The sequence below is a fragment of the Pan troglodytes genome, chromosome 9 (genome assembly GCF_028858775.2).
Source record: "Pan troglodytes isolate AG18354 chromosome 9, NHGRI_mPanTro3-v2.0_pri, whole genome shotgun sequence".
NCBI lineage: Eukaryota > Metazoa > Chordata > Mammalia > Primates > Hominidae > Pan > Pan troglodytes.
Window position 1 is genome coordinate 120,398,027 of NC_072407.2, and position 16,804 is coordinate 120,414,830.

General features: G+C 40.0%; 1 protein-coding gene across 13 annotated transcripts in view; it reads left to right on the top strand.

Moving 5' to 3' along the window:
* The window catches only part of KMT2A (lysine methyltransferase 2A), a 90,542-nt gene that overhangs the window by 17,466 nt on the left and 56,272 nt on the right, over window positions 1–16,804 (top strand). For all 13 annotated transcript variants that reach the window (XM_063783445.1, XM_063783446.1, XM_054662738.2 and 10 more), the window contains one exon: window positions 14,837–14,906. In XM_063783445.1, the coding sequence (XP_063639515.1) occupies window positions 14,837–14,906 (70 nt within the window). The remainder of the gene's footprint in view (window positions 1–14,836; window positions 14,907–16,804) is intronic.

A 16,804-nucleotide genomic window follows, 5' to 3' on the forward strand; every position in this document is an offset into this window, starting at 1 on the left:
TAATTATTCCACCAAAAATCCAGTTGCTCAGGCCTAACATGTAAGAGTTATCGTCGATTTATCTCTTTTATTCACATCCCACATCTATCCCATCAGCAAATTCTGTCTGTATTACATCCAAAATAAGCCCTAAATTCAACTACCTCTCAACAACTTTGCTACCAAAACCTCAGACTCTCCCATTATAGTCTCTTGGTTGGACTTGCTTGTGTTATTACCTCACTAAAGTTTGTTCCTCACATAGCAACAGTAAACTCTGGTATCAAATCCTATTCCTTCACTTTAAACCTATCTGTGTCTCCCCACACTGCTAGGATAAATCCAGATTCCTTACTATGGCCAAAAAAGCCACACATAATCTGGCCTCTGGTCAAGCCTACTTCTCGAGCATTGTCTCTTCTCATCTCATCCATTCTGCTATATAGCCACACTAGCCTTTTTCTGTCTGTCATGCATGCTGTGCCTGTTGCTGTCTTGGGGCCTTTGCACTTGCTCTCAGGCTAGAACACTACTCCACCAAGGTCTTTATATGTCTGACTTTTCTCATTTAGGCCTAACCAGGTTTGGCAAGTTTTTTTCTGCAAAGGGCCAGATGGCCTCTGTTGAAACTACTCCACTCTGTTGTTGTAGTGCAAAAGCAACCACAGGCAATACAGATGCTCCCCAACTTACGATGGGGCTACATCCTGAAAAACCCATACATCAAAAATGTCATAAGTCAAAGATACATTTAATACACTTAGAAGCTCGTCGTAAAGTCAAAAATTGTAAGTCAGACCATTGTAAGTCAGGGACTGTCTGTCCATCAACAACTGAACGTGGCCATGTTCCAATACAATTTTATTTATGAACACAAATTTGAATTTCATATAGTTTTCATGTACACAAAATATTCTTTTGACTTTAAAAAAATGGTTAATTTTTTTTTTTTTAATTTTAACTTGCAGAACAATTGATGGTGGGCCAAATTCGGCCTGTGGCCCATAGTTTTCCAGTCTTCGGTAAACTATTGCCTTAGAGAAGCCTTTCCTGTCTACCCTAGCGAATATAACCCCACAGCTAACACCTCTCCACCCCCCACTCCTGTCAATTCTTATTGTCGTAGTGTCTTTTTTCTTCTTAGAGACAGGGTTTCACTCTGTCACCCAGGTTGGAGTGCAGTGGCTCAGTCAGTTCACTGCAGCCTCAAACTCTTGGGCTCACATGAACCTCCTGCCTCAGCCTTCCTGGTAGCTAGGATTACAGGCGAGAGCCACCATGCCCAGCCCCTGGTGTCTTTTATTTATTTGTTATGTGTTTATTTTCTGTCTCTCCATTAGACTGTAGCTTCATGGGGCAGGAATTTTGTTAGTTCTTTACATGTATCTTGAGAGTCAAACAGTACCTGGCAATACTCAGTAAATACTTATTGAATGATTGAGTGACAGTCATATTTGGATTATGCCTGTAGCCTGCTATCTGGTCCCCCTTTTTTAAGTCTTTCTTACTCTAGTTCATTATATATACCATTTCCAGAATAAACTTCACAGTTAATGCCTTCTCTACATTTGAGAACCAATGGTAGCAGTCTGTATTCATTGCATTCGCTTTGACCATACCATATAAGAATTAACAAGGTTCTGATTATTTCATTTGTCTTCTATCTTGGCCCTACTGTGGCTACCCCTTTTCAACCTAATCAGTTTTTACCAATCCTCCAATCCTTGCATCTGATTTTCTTCCCCCTCTCTGCCCCTTATTATTATTTTTTTTATTTTTATTTTTATTTTTATTTTTTTTTGAGGCAGGGTCTCACTCTGTTATCCAGGCTGGAGTTCAGTGGCGCAATCATGGCTCACTGCAACCTTGACCTCCTGGGCTCTGGTGATCCTCCCATCTCAGACTTCTGAGTAGTTGAGACTACAGGCACAAGCCACCACACCCAGCTAATTTTTGTGTTTTTCTTTGTAGAGATGGGGTTTCACATTGTTGCCCAGGCTGGTCTTGAACTGCTGTCTCAAGCAAGCTGCCTGCTTCAGCCTCCCAAAGTGCTAGGATTACAGGCATGAGCCACTGTGCCCAGCCTTGGCTACATTTTTAATACATTTTTAATTTTTTTGTAGACAAGTCGTCTCCCTTTGTTGCCCAGGCTGATCTCAAACTCCTGGAATATCCCACTGCCTCAGGCCCCCAAAGTGCTAGGATTATAGATGTGAGCCACTGCACCTGGCCTCTCCCTGTTACTGTTAATCAGCCATCGCTCATTACCTTCATGATCTATTTCCTTCAGAGCTGCATTCTTTAAAACTTTTAGGGCCATGCATGGTGGCTAACACCTGTAATCCCAGCACTTTGGGAGGATTGCTTGAGCTCAGGAGTTTCAGACCAGCCTGGGCAATATAGTGAGACCTCATCTCTACTAAAAATTTAAAAAATGAACCTTTTTTTTTTTTTGAGACAGAGTCTCACATTGTCACCCGGGCTGGAGTGCAATGGCGTGACCTTGGTTTACTGCAACCTCCGCCTCCTGGGCTCAAGCAATTCTCTTGCTTCAGTCTCCCAAGTAGCTGGGATTACAGGCACCTGCCACCACGCCCAGCTAATTTTTTGTGTTTTTAGTAGAGATGGGGTTTCACTATGTTGGCCAGGCTGGTCTCAAACTCCTGACCTCATGATTCGCCCACCTTGGCCTCCCAAAGTGCTGGGATTACAGGCATGAGCCGCCGCGCCTGGCATGCCTGTATATTTCTAAGTATGTAGGTATTCCTCAGAGCTCTGCCATCTACCCTCCTTTTCTTTCAGTACTATATTCTTTCCCTGGGTGATTGAATTCATACACAGTTTCAGCATTCATATATTCATTGAGTCAGATGTGTTTTCTTCAGATCATTATACCCTTTAGACAACATGGATAAACATTTCAAATTCAGATGTCTAAAATGATCTCTCTTCCCACTCCTTTAAACCTGTCTCCTTTCTGTGTTCCCAGTCTTGGTAAATACCACCATAAACCTAATCAACCTAAGCCAGACATCCACAAGTGTTTTATTGATTCTTTGCATTCCCTTAAACCTTTATATCAAAGTCTTGTCCATTTTGCCTCCTAATGTCTATAGGATCTGTCCTTTTCCCCTTAATCCATATGGCCACTACAGTCATTTTACAACTGTTCTTCCTGCCTCTACTTCTCTACTGCTGTCATAGCTTTTGGCAGCAAAAATCCAAATCTAATCATACTTCTCTCCTACCAGAGTCACTAATCTGCTATAGCCTTCAGGATGAGGTCTACACGTCCTCAAAGATAAACTTCAAACTCATGAAGGCATATAAGACCTTTCATGATACACCTCCTGCCTTTTTTTTTTTTTTTTTTTTTTTTTTTTGAGACAGAGTCTTGCTCTCTCACCCAGGCTGGAGTGCAGTGGCATGATCTTGGCTCACTGCAACCTCTGCCTTCTGGGTTCAAGCGATTCTCTGCCTCAGCCTGCTGAGTAGCTGGGACTACAGGCGCCCACCACCACGCCTGGCTAATTTTTTTTTTGTATTTTTTAGTAGAGACAGGGTTTCACCATGTTGGCCAAGCTGGTCTCAAACTCCTGACCTCATGATCCACCTGCGTTGGCCTCCCAAAGTGCTGGGATTACAGGTGTGAGCCACCATGCCTGACCGCCTTTTTTTCCCTTCAATATCTTTTGCCCCTTTCCCACATCAGCTAAGGCCTCAGTCATCCAGAACTGTTTTTAATTTCACTCCATGCCACATTCTTTTGTGTCTCTGTGCCTTTGTATGTGTTATTCTCTCTGCTTGCAGTACACTCCTCCCCCACCCCCCACCAGCTTTATCATCCTTCGAAAGATTAAGTTTTCATCCTCTCTGCAATGGCTTTCCCGATCCTTTCTCCTTGACTGGGTTAATTGTCTTTCTGCTGTGCTCCTCCAGCAGTGTCTTCCTCTAGCATAGCAGGCAACATACGATATTTCATTAATTTACTCATCTGTTTTTAAGACTAGCAGGTCCTTAAAGATAGAAGCTGTCCTTTATCTCTGTTTTCATACCGTAGCCTAGGAATGGCCGATATATATTTTAATGAGTGAGTGAATGAATGAATTGGTACAGTCTGTCCTCCCAACCTGAGGGCATTCTCCCTATGCATTTTTTTTGAGATGCTTTCAAATTTATTTTATTTTGGTTTATTTTTGAGACAGGATCTCACTCTGTCACCCAGCCTGGAGTGCAGTGTCTCGATCACAGTTCACTGCAGCCTGTATCTTCTGGACTTAAGTGATTCTCCCACCTCAACCTCCCAAGTAGCTGGGACTACAGGCACCCACCACACCCAGTTAATTTTTTCTATTTTTTGTAGAGAGAGGGTTTCACTATGTTGGTCTAGAACTAGGCTGGTCTACAACTCCCGGGCTCAAGCCTTCCTCCCTCCTTGGCCTCCCATTGTTAGGATTTCAGGTGTGAGCCACCTCGTCCTGCCCCTATACATTCTTAAAAGTAAGAATCATATTGTGTAATTCTTTGAAGTCCCTCTGTATTTTCTACTATAGTACTATTACCACAGTAGGTATTTAATGTTTTTAAAACAAGTTTATTGCATTTCTTTTATTTTCATTTTACAAACATTTATTGGGTGCTAAATTTGTGCTAGATATTAGAAATACAAAAATGAATAGGGAAACTGTTTCTATCCTCAGAGTACACACTCTAAAGAAGACAAATGTGTGAACACATTTTTAAAAATTCCTTTTGCTAATACTAGTAATTATGTGAGCATGTCTTTAAGGTGCAACATTAAGACCTTGGTATTTTGAAGCTTGTAGCAGTAGCCACAAGGGGAAATGTGCCAGCTGAAGTGATAGCTACCTGGAATAAATTCCCAAAGGGGAAGTGGTATTCTTTTTAAACTTATCGCTGCCAAGATGCACAGTTTGCCTCCTGGATATTTCTTCAACTTTAGTTGTTCTCAGTAATTTTGTTAGTTCTCCTGTGGCCTCCTCATTTGATGGAATGATATATAATGGTACTAGAAGCCTTCAAAACAAAGTATTTCAAAAAACAAGTGCATCAGGAGTGATTTTGATACTGTCTATGGTATTGATGTTATTTTCAATTGATTCATTGAAATTTGTTTTGTAATTGAAGGGATTTGATTTTTCAAACTCTTTTTTTCCCCCCTTTGAGACAGAGTCTTGCTCTGTTACCCAGGCTGGAGTGCAGTGCACAATCTCAGCTCACTGCAACCTCTGCCTCCTAGGTTCAAGTGATTCTTGTGCATCAGCCACCCAAGAAGCTGGGATTAAAGGCATGTACCACTATGCCCACCAAATTTTTATTTTTAGTAGAGACAGGGTTTCACCATGTTGGCCAGGCTGATCTTGAACTCTGGCCTCAAGTGATCCATCCATCTCAGCCTCCCAAAGTGCTGGGATTACAGGTGTGAGCCACCATGCCAGGCCCTGATTTTTCATAAGACTAAAAATTTTGGAAACAGAAGAATGCTAAGATATAGCTGCTAAAGGGCATGTTTGAGATGCCTACCACTTAATTAAGTGCTGTGAAGTACCTAGGAGTCTCTTGCTAGAAAAGGAAGGTGAGGGAGTGAGCAAAGTCATCCTAGGCTGTATTCATCTGAGGCCAGGAGTATTGGAGCTTATTCAATAGAGGAATTCTCAAAGTAGCTCTGGAGCTTCCATCTTAGCCTGGTAGGTAAAGAAGTCTAGGCGGGTGATTTTTGCTCTGACTATGGTATATTGAAAATAATTTTTTTTTTTTTGAAATGGCGTCTTGCTCCGTTGCCCAGGCTGGAGTACAGTGGCATGAGCTCTTGGCTCACTGCAACCTCTACCCGGCCCTCCCAACCCCCTACCCCGGGTTCAAGCGATTCTCCTGCCTCAGCCTCCCGAGTAGCTAGGATTACAGGCGGGCACTACCACGCCCGGCTAATTTTTGTATTTTTGGTAGAGACAGGGTTTCACCATGTCTCTGGTCATGTCGGGATGGTCTCAAACTCCTGACCTCAAGTGATCTGCCTGCCTTGGCCTCCCAAAGTGCTGGGATTACAGGCTTGAGCCACTGCCTTAGGCCCAATTGGGAAGAATTTAAGGGAGGAACTAAAAGCTATGCATTTTAGTTGGGGATAGGGAAGAAAACATTACAGTTTATCAGTTGAAATTTTATCAGGTCACTGGTATTACTAGAAACTGTCACATCTAATTACTATAGATAATTTAGGTCTTGATTGCCTAAACTCTGATTTCTAGCTCTGGAGTGCCTAGTTACAATACTGAGGAATGGAGATATACATTGCCATCCTTTGGAAGAATTTTGAAATTTGAATATTTCTCCATGAACCACATACTAATATAGAAGGAAGAATAGACTTTTTCTTTTTTCTGAGATAGGGAATTGCTCTGTCACCCAGGCTGGAGTGCAGTGGCACGATCTCAGCCCACTGCAACCTCCGTCCCCCAGGCTCAGGGATCCTCCTACCTCAGCCTCCCGAGTAGCTGGACCACAGGCATGCACCAACACACCCAGCTATTTTTTTGTATTTTTAGTGGAGATGGGGGTCTCACCATGTTGCCCAGCCTGGTCTCAAACTCCCTGAGCTCAAGCAATCCACCTGCCTTGGCCTCACAAAATGCTGCGTTTACAGTCATGAGACACCACACCCAGCCTTCAAGAGTTAAGCAAAAATTTTTATTCCAGAATATGAATTACACATAGTATTTTATCCTTCAGTAACATTGTTTTTTTAGAGACAGGATCTGGCTATGTTGCTCAGGCTGGAGTGCAGTGGATTCACAGGTGCAATAATAGGGGACCACAGCCTTGAACTCCTGGTCTCCAGTGATCCTTCTGTTTCAGCCTCCCAAATAGTTGGGACTACAGGCGCACACCACCATACCCAGCTATTCTTTAGTGACATTTTAATGCAACTGATTTTTAAAAGGAAGGCTGAAATTGCATACTGCCTGTCTGCCTTAGATACTTCTTGGGAGCAGGAATCATGTCTTACTCAATGTTGTATCTGGAACATATAGCCCTAGGGCAAGTGTATAAATGTTTTTTGAGTGAACAAATGAATTAAATATTGCTTTGTTTGAAAAGTTGTCTTAGTAGTACATAATTCCTTGAAACACAGAATTTCATGTATTTTTCTAATATACCTTATATTTTATACACAAACATTATGTTTAATACTTATTTAGGGTTCACTTAGGTTCTTTTGTGGGAGAAATATTCCTATTGCTTCGTCACTCACAAAAATAACTGGCCACTAAAGAATTAAAGTTTTGCCACTAAAATAAAATTTCTGAATATTAAGATATTTATGAATAACGTGAATTTAGTGGTAAAGGTATGCTTGGAAGCTCTCAAATAACTGGTTACCCCAGAGTGGAGATGCAGGGGTCAGAAAGAAATTCTACATGTTTATTATTTTTACAACTAGATTTCACTTAGGAAGGGACATTACATAGCTTAATTTGCTGTCTTAATCACTGGAAGCTAAATATGAGTTAACAGTATTTTGCAGTGCTCTACTTGGCAAGGGTGTTTTTCTATCTTTGCTGGTAAGAAAATGAAATATTGGTGATCTAGTCTCCAAGGACATCAGTGTCAGCAAGGTTTAGGTTTTGTGGCTATACTGTCTTGGAATGCTGTGCCCATGAGAGTAGGCCAAGTTGAAAGGAAAAGTGTGTGATGAATGGTTGCCTGAGCCCAGTTCCCAGGAGTCCCTAGTCATGTATAGCATGATGTCTCCTGTACCCTCTCTCTTCAGGGCTGTCCAGGCTTATGATGCCACGATGCCAAATGTGGATTTAATTGTAGCTTCTTTTGTCTTTTTTATACACATATTACTGTAGTCTTTTGATTTCTAGATAAGTTTAAATCCTTGGGAAGCCAACACTCTTACCTTGTTTCCAGCCTCCAGGGATCCCATGTGCTTAAGGAGAGTGATGGAGCAAGGTGAGAAGCCTGTTGCTCATGATAGTGCAGTGAAAGGAGGACTTTTTTGCAGCACCCTCTTTATTTATTTATTTATTTTTGAGACAGAGTTTTGCTTTATCACCCAGGCTAGAGTGCAGTGGCGTGAGCTTTTGGCTCAATGCAACCTCTGCCTCCCAGGTTCAAGTAATTCTCGTGCCTCAGCCTCCCGAGTAGCTGGGACTACAGGCGCGTGCCACCATAACTGGATAATTTTTGTATATTTTGTAGAGACGGGGTTTCACCATGCTGGCCAGGCTGATCTCGAACTCCTGGCCTCAGGTGACCCACCCATCTCTACCTTCCAAAGTGCTGGGATTACAGGTGTGAACCACCATGCCCGGCTGCAGCACCCTCTTGTAGCGTTCTTTCCCAGTGCTTTCTCAACTTGGCTTTACTTAGTTTTTTTGTTTTGTTTTGTTTTGTTTTGTTTTTTAGGGCTCTTACATAGACTTGGAAATTCCAAGTTAGAAGACTGGAGCTCTTTAACAACAATGACAGCTTTTGTTTTTGGCTAAGCTGTCCGGATTATTTAAACAATGGGTACTTATTTTTTAAAGCATGCTTCAAGAAATCAATCAATATTTCAAGTGCAAAGAAAGTTCTTGGGTAAAAGTATAGTTCATTTTGACTACTTATTTTTATTTATTTATTTATTTTTTGAGACAGAGTCTCGCTCTGTCTCCCAGGCTGGAGTGCAGTGGTGCGATCTCGGCTCACTGCAGGCTCCGCCTCCCGGGTTCACGCCATTCTCCTGCTTCGGCCTCCTGAGTAGCTGGGACTACAGGCGCCCGCCATCACGCCCGGCTAATTTTTTTGTATTTTTTTTAGTAGAGACAGGGTTTCACCGTGTTAGCCAGGATGGTCTCGATCTCCTGACCTTGTGATCCTCCCCCGTCGGCCTCCTAAAGTCCTGGGATTACAGGCGTGAGCCACCGCACCCGGCCCGACTACTTATTTTTTATTTCCTTATTCCAAGTACAAGACCAGAAGGAAAACGAATTAATGCTTCCTGTCATTTTGGAAAGTACTTAGAAACTTTAAATATTGGCAGTTAAACTGCCTGACAGCTCAGTGGAACTCTTGTTTTGGAATACATTGCAGTTAGGATTATATAGTTACATTTTGTAAAAGTTTGAAATATATAAAAATGACTCATTAGGTTGTTAATAATGAACCTAGCAGTGTGTATCTCTTACATTTATCTTTTTTTTTTTTTAAAATAAAGATGGGGTCTTGCTATGTTGCCCAGGCTGCTCTTGCACTCCTGGGGTCAAGCAATCCTCCTACCTTGTCCTCCCAAAGTGCTGGGATTACAGGCATGAGCCACTGCACCCAGCCCATTTCTTTTAAAGAGTAATAACTTTTTATTACCTGTTGAATACTTTACCTATTGATTATTATATGTATAGTTGCTTGAGCTGTCAGTCATTGTAGCATTTGGAACATAAAATGCGTGTATTTAGCAATGTAATCCCCTAGTAAGTGTTGGGAAATCCCCAGATGTCTTTGTGAAATGCATAGATTAGCAGGTTGTTCCACGAGTATAATTCAGGAAAAGAATGAATTAATCAGAAGTTTGAAGGATCTGAAAATGGCCATCATGTGACTTTTACAGTAGCTAAAAGAATAGCAATTTTTGTACTTTAGACAACTTATTCAATTCCTTTAAATATTTATTGTTTTATATTGTATCTATTATGGTAGGAAAACTATTCTACAGCCAGTTTAGACACTTAGGTTCTTTGTAGCTAACTGTGTGATCTTGGGCAAGTCATTTGGCCTTTTAGAGCTTCATTTTCTTCAAACACAACAATAAGAACTACTGTGTGAGGGGACTTCAAAGAAAACTCATGGAAAAATACATATTATGAAAAAACTGCAGAATTTCAAAATTTTTTATGCACCAAAATAAACTTGCACTAACTTATAACATATCTGAACAGGATGTAGTTTGAGGCACTAAGAAGGATAAGACATCAGTTTGAAAAGAGCCCCTATCAGAGCAACATAAGTTCTGCTAAAATTGAAGCAAAAACAAACATAAAATGTATGGTGAAGCTGGGTGAAAGAATGGTGAAATCATTGATGCTTTACATAAAGTTTATGGGGACAATGCCCCAAATAAATAATTGGATGGCTCATTTTAAGAAGGGACAAGATGATGTTGAAGATGAAGCCTGTAGTAGCAGACTGTCCAGTTTGCAAGGAAAAAATTCATCTTGTTCATGCCGTAATTGAAGAGGAATGATGATTAACAGCACAAATAATAGCCAACACCATAGACATCTCAATTGGTTCAGCTTACACAATTCTGACTGAAAAACTAAAGTTGGCTGGGCGTGATGGCTCACGCCTGTTATCCCAGCATTTTCAGAGGCCAAGGTGGGTGGATCACCTGAGGTGAGGAGTTCGAGACCAGCCTGGCCAACATGACGAAACCCCATCTCCACTAAAAATACAAAAATAACCAGGTGTAGTAGTGCATGCCTGTAGTCCCAGCTACTTGGGAGGTTGAGACAGGAGAATCACTTGAACCCAGGAGGCAGAGGTTGCAGTGAGCCAAGATTGTGCCATTGCACTCCAGCATGGGTGGCAAGAGGGAAACTCTGTCTCAAAAAAAAAAAAAAAAAACCTAAAGTTGAGCAACTTTCTACCAAATGGGTGCCAAAACCATTGCACCCAAATCAGCTGCAGACAAATGTAGAGCATTCAATGGAAATTTTAAACAAGTGGCAGCAAGATCCTGAAGCATGTCTTTGAAGAATTGTAACAGGAGATGAAACATGGCTTTACCAATACGATCCTGAAAACAAAGCACAATCAAAGTAATGGCTACCAGGAGGTAGAAGTGGTCCAGTCAAAGCAAAAGCAGACTGTTTAAGAGCAAAGGTCATGGCAACAGTTTTTTGGGGATGCTCAAGGCATTTTGCGTGTTGACTTTCTGGAGGACCAAAGAATGATAGCATCAGCTTATTTGAAAGTGTTTTGAGAAAGTTAACCAAAGCTTTAGTAGAAAAATGCCCAGGAAAGCTTCACCAGAGTCCTGCTCTATCATGGCAATGTCCCTGCTCATTCCTCTCATCAAACAAGGGCAACTTTGTGAGAATTTTCATGAGAAGTCATTCAGTATCATTAAGTATGCTGATTTGTCTCCTTTGCCTTTTTTGTTTCCCAATCTTAAAAATCTATGAAGGAGGCGGAGCATCTAGGCTGAGGCAGGAGAATCGCTTGAACCCAGGAGACGGAGGTTGCAGTGAGCCAAGATTGTGCCACTGCACTATAGCTGGGTGACAGAGTGAAACTCTATCTTAAAAAGAAAAAAAAGAAATCTATGAAGGGCACCCATTTTTCTTCAGTTAATAATGTAAAAAAGACTGCATTAAAATGTTTCAGTTCCCACGACCCCCAGTTCTTTAGGGATGGGCTAAATAGCTGGTATCATGGCTTACAAAAGTGTCTTGACCTTGGAGATTAAGTTGAGAAATAAAATTTATATTTTTAATTTTTATCTTTTCATTCCATTTTCCATGAACCTTTTGAAGTCCCATCATATGTATGTTGCCTATAGCTTTCCAAGTGATTTCACATAAATTATTTATTCCTTACAGTGCTCAAATAAAAAATGAAATTGAGGGATAGATACAGTAAGTGAGTTGTCTAAGATTACATAGTCTGAGAGAATCAGACTGAGACCCTAAACCAACCCTTCTCTCCCCACATCCAGCACTCTCCTCACTGGCATCACGTATGAGAAGACTGGATTGGCCCCCTCTACAATTATAATATTCTATGATTTTTTTGTTTCTGAAGTGATTTGCCATTACCTATTTTATTTGCTTTTTCCTCAAAATATATTTTAGGGTTACTATTTTTAATGTCTTTTTTTTTCTGCCTGAAAGTACATTTTAAAAGTTAACAGTATGGAATTTCATTATTGTGATAAGATTTTATATTAATTGTGCTGTTAGGAGTTTTGGCTGTTTTTGTTTTGTTTTGTTTTGTTTTTTTGGTAACATTGTAGCCTACAAGTGTAAACCCTGAAAATTATTCCAGAAATTTATTTGGGGTTCAGATTCACATGTCTTAGGTTAGTTATATACTAACTTGTTTTAAGATGAAGAGAGATAATTTTTTTATTTTAAAATTACTTTTAGATTTTTTTTAGATTGGGAGGCCAATATGGGAGGATCACTTGAGCCCAGAAGTTTGAGACCAGCCTGGGCAACATAGTGAGACCCCGTCTCTGTAAATAATTTTAAAATTAGCTGAGTGCTGGTACATGCCTGTAGTCCTAGCTGCCCAGGAGGCTAAGGCAGGAGCATTGCTAGAGACCAGGAGTTTGAGGCTGCAGTGAGCCGTGATCACACCACTGCAGTACAGCCTGAGTGACAGAGTGAGCACTGGCAAATTTTAAAATTTTCTCTAAAGACTCACTATGTTGCCCAGGCTAGCCTTGAACTCCTGGCCTCAAGCAGTCCTCCCATATTGGCCTCTCAAGGCGCTGGGATTACAGGTATGAGCTACTGTGCTGGCCAAGAGAGAATTTTTCTTATTCACAAATAATGTTCACAGTAAGAATTTACTTAAAATTTTTTTAAAGTAAAAAGAACTGGCTGGGCACAGTGGCTCACGCCTGTAAATCCCAGCACTTTGGGAGGCCAAGGTGGGTGGATCACTTGAGGCCAGGAGTTCAAGACCAGCCTGGCCAACATTGCAAAAGCCCATCTCTACTAAAAATACAAAATTAGCCAGGTGTGGTGGCACACGCCTGTAATTCCAGCTGCTTGGGAGGGTGAGGTATGAGAATCTCTTGAACCCGGGAGGCTGAGGTGGCGCCATTGTACTCCAGCCTGGGCGACAGAGCAAGACTCTGCCTCAAAAAAAAAACAAAAACAAAAACAAAAACAACAAAAAACCAACAAAAAAAGAACTTACGTGTAAGAATTTAAATTAGTGATGAAAGAAGAAACTGTAAAAAGTACTCCAGTACTTTTACAGCCAGGCATAGTGGTGCATGTATGTAGTCCCAGCTACGCAGGAGGCTGAGGCAGGAGTATCACTTGAGACCAGGAATTAAAGACCAGCCTGAGCAAAATATGTAATTAAAAAAAAAATTACTGTAGTCTGTGTTCCTTAAATTTAGGTTTCATACATTCTTAGAATTATAATACTTTTTCATGGCTTGGCACAGTGGTGCATGCCTGTAATCCCAGCACTTTGGGAGGCCGAGGTGGGCAGATCACTTGAGGTCAGGAGTTTGAGACCAACCTGGCCAACATGGTAAAACCCTGTCTCTACTAAAAATACAAAAATGAGCTGAGCATGGTGACAAGGGCCTCTAGTCTTAGCTATTCAGGAGGCTGAGGCAAGAGAATCGCTTGAACCCAGGAGGTGGAGGTTGCAGTGAGCTGAGATCGCGCCACTGCACTCCAGCCTGGGTGACAGAGCAAGACTCCGTCTCAAAAAAAAAAAAATTATAATACTTTTTCAGATGTCTTTGAAGAGGAGAATTTCAGCCTTTTCTTAAATAGTCCAATACTTTAATCTTAGCAATCTCAGAGCAAAAGCCTTTTTAGATGCCAATAAGACTTTTCTCTCAGTTGCCTAGTATGCAAAGGCTGGGCCTTAAATGTTTTGCTCCTCTAAAGCATTTAAATTTAAGAGATGAACCTGCTAATTTGTCCTAAAAGTTATATATGTCTTTTAATATAGTCATGGCTGAAAAATGGCTAAGACAGTTAGCACCTGACTCTAGTTTTAAATTAACTGAGAAAATAATCCTTCAGAAAATCATTGATGTTGTCCACATACATGTGTTCTTACCTCTTGAGAGGAAAATGTTAATGCTTTTGTCATTGGAACTCAGTTTGGGACTTACCACTATAAATTGGAGGTTCCAGAATGTCTGTTCTTCATTCCTTATTTTGTTCTTGTTTTATGTGGATTTTGTTTCTGGAATCTGAAATTCTATCATTCTGTGTCTGTCTCTGGAAAGAACTCAATCTCTGAATCATTGAATTTCTATTAATCAGTTTGTTTAAATAGACCATCTTTCTTGAGAACTTGTGCAAAATAGGTTAAACAAATCCTTTTTTTTTTTTTATAGAGCAGGTTAAAAATTAGAGGTAAGCAGAAGCTTTTGCTTTTTGTCCTTTCCAACTATAACTGAAAATAGGATGCTTCCCTAAGTTTTAGTAAAGGATTTCATCCTATATGCAGTCAATTCATGATCCCTTTCACAAATGCTGCTGCCCACCATTAAGTCTCTTATCACAGGCATTTTAAAAATTATACCATAAAATGCATGTTGAGACTCTCTGGATCTCAAATGTACAGAAATCACATCTAAATGTCAATTCCTGAGTTAAGGAACTGACAATTATGGCACTTTCAGTCTCTATTAATATTTAGAAGGCAAGAGATTATTATATTGTTTATGTTACTCCTTATGTGTCTGTAGACTTAAATACTTTTTGAAAAGCATTTGTTTGTTGTATTGGGGCTGTATGTTTCTGCCATTATACTTATTTGCTTACCTGATTTAAAGTTGTCCTTTAATTGTTTTGGGCTGTATCTATGGTTTGAAATTAGGACTATCCTCTGTGTACTATGCACCAAAGATGACATTTCAATGCATTGTTCAGTTACTACACAGCTCCTGTTTGTCTGTAATAAAGCTGTATGGCTGGGTCCATTTATTTCAATATTAGTTATTTTATAGTATCCATTGGAATGATGATAATTAATATATAAAGGCAACTTTTCCAAATTCATTTGTGTCTCCTCTGGGCATTTCTTTGGGATGTGTTTGTATGCACGTTTTTGCTTCTGATTTTAAAATAATTTTCCTTTGTTGTAGGATGAGCAATTCTTAGGTTTTGGCTCAGATGAAGAAGTCAGAGTGCGAAGTCCCACAAGGTCTCCTTCAGGTACGGCCAATTAAGTGCATGGTGCCTTTTAAGTTTTGTTTGTTAGGAGATTGTGGCTTCCTCTTGCCTTCTTTACATGTAAAGGATGCTCTACCATACTTGGGTTAGGAAATGGCTGATGAGCTAGACTTCTTTTTATTCATTTATTTATTTATTATTGTTATACTTTAAGTTTTAGGGTACATGTGCACAATGTGCAAGTTAGTTACATATGTATACATGTGCCATGCTGGTGCGCTGCACCCACTAACTCGTCATCTAGCATTAGGTATATCTCCCAATGCTATCCCTCCCCCCTCCCCCCAGCTAGACTTCTTTATGGGACTCTTATCTATCAGGCCACATTGGGTTTATTCTTTCTCTCTGGGAACTACTTGGGGCATGGGAAGTAGGTTTCCACAGAATTACTGGGAAATCTGGTAGGCAAAGTGAAGGTAACCTAGTAAGAGTATCCTCAGATTTACACATTTTGTGTTATGTGGTAGTGTATATGTCTTTGGGAATAATTTGGCCATTATTTTTTTTGGATGAAATTTGGTCCACTATTGTCAAAGAACCAAAAAAAAAATTGGCATTATGTGAAACATTTTTACCTGATTCTTGAAAGGCTGTATTAAAATAAAAAAATGGAAAATTAGCAATATTTGTCATTATTCTCACCAACAAAATATCTAGAATATCTTGAAATTCTAGACTTACAAGCAGTTTCCTAAGAGAAGACCCTCAATGAAAATAACATTTAATGGCTTGCCTAATTCAGTTCTGTATAGGAGAAAGCTATGTATCTTTTGATGAAAATGCATTCCCCATCTGTGCTGCCATTCTGACTTCATATATGGTTTTCTTTGATTTTATGTGGATAGACACTCCAGCTAAATATGGTATTGTTAGCTGTTTCTGCTTTTTGACATTGACTTAGCTTGTGATGTGTGCTAGCATTAGGGTCTCACTTAAGAGTCATCATATATTATCATCTAATTCAAACATCCAAGTTGACAGTTTTTCTTTTCTTAAAGAGGAGTGGTATTGCCATTCTAGTTGGGGGCAGTTGGCCAGTAGTGTCCCAGTATCTGTGCTATTCAGACAGTAGCAGTGTTCTCTTTAACATGTGATGAAGTCTTAAAACTTCATATAGGAAAGGAATTAGAGAGATCATCTGGGATTTTTGTTTGTTTGTTTATAGATGAAAAAATGAGGTCCATGAAATACATGAGTAATGATTTATAACCAGTTTGAGAGTTCTTTGGATATGTTGTGGATCAGGGAAGTTAGCAGCAGTGCTGGGACTCTTCTCTGTTCTGCTGCTTCTACTTATCTACCAAAAGAGTTTTTAAAAAAGTAGGATAGAAGAGGTTTTCAGAATTGATAAAGCCCTCTGATTGGCCAGGTTCAAGTCTACCACAATGGTAAGGAATCTTTTGATGTATTTCCGGGCAGGAGTTGTTTCGTTTGTTTGTTGTTTTTGTTTTTGTTTTTGAGACGGAGTCTCACTCTGTCACCCAGGCTCCGGGCAGGAGTTTTATTTTGTTAATTCACAACTTTTTCATGGTAGTTTCCTCTTAAGTTTTTTTTCTTGACTACCAGTCTACCTTGGATGTTGTCTTGTTTTCTAAGAAACCATCTCGATATGCTTCATTATTTGAGAAATGAAACATGGTTTCTCTGCTGTCTCCTAGTTTATTACCTTTGTTGTAATTAGGATATGTTGAGAAAGGAGCTGTGAATCCTTAATCTATTAAAGGAAGTCTCATAAATTAATTGATGAGGAATGCATTTATATTTAGAAAGCTCAACAATAAAACCTTTGTTGACTTCTGTTCTGTTAGAAGGCAGTTCCACTGTAAAAATGTTCATCTCTTTTGGTGCCTATTAAGGGAAGTTTTAGTCTCAGAAGAATG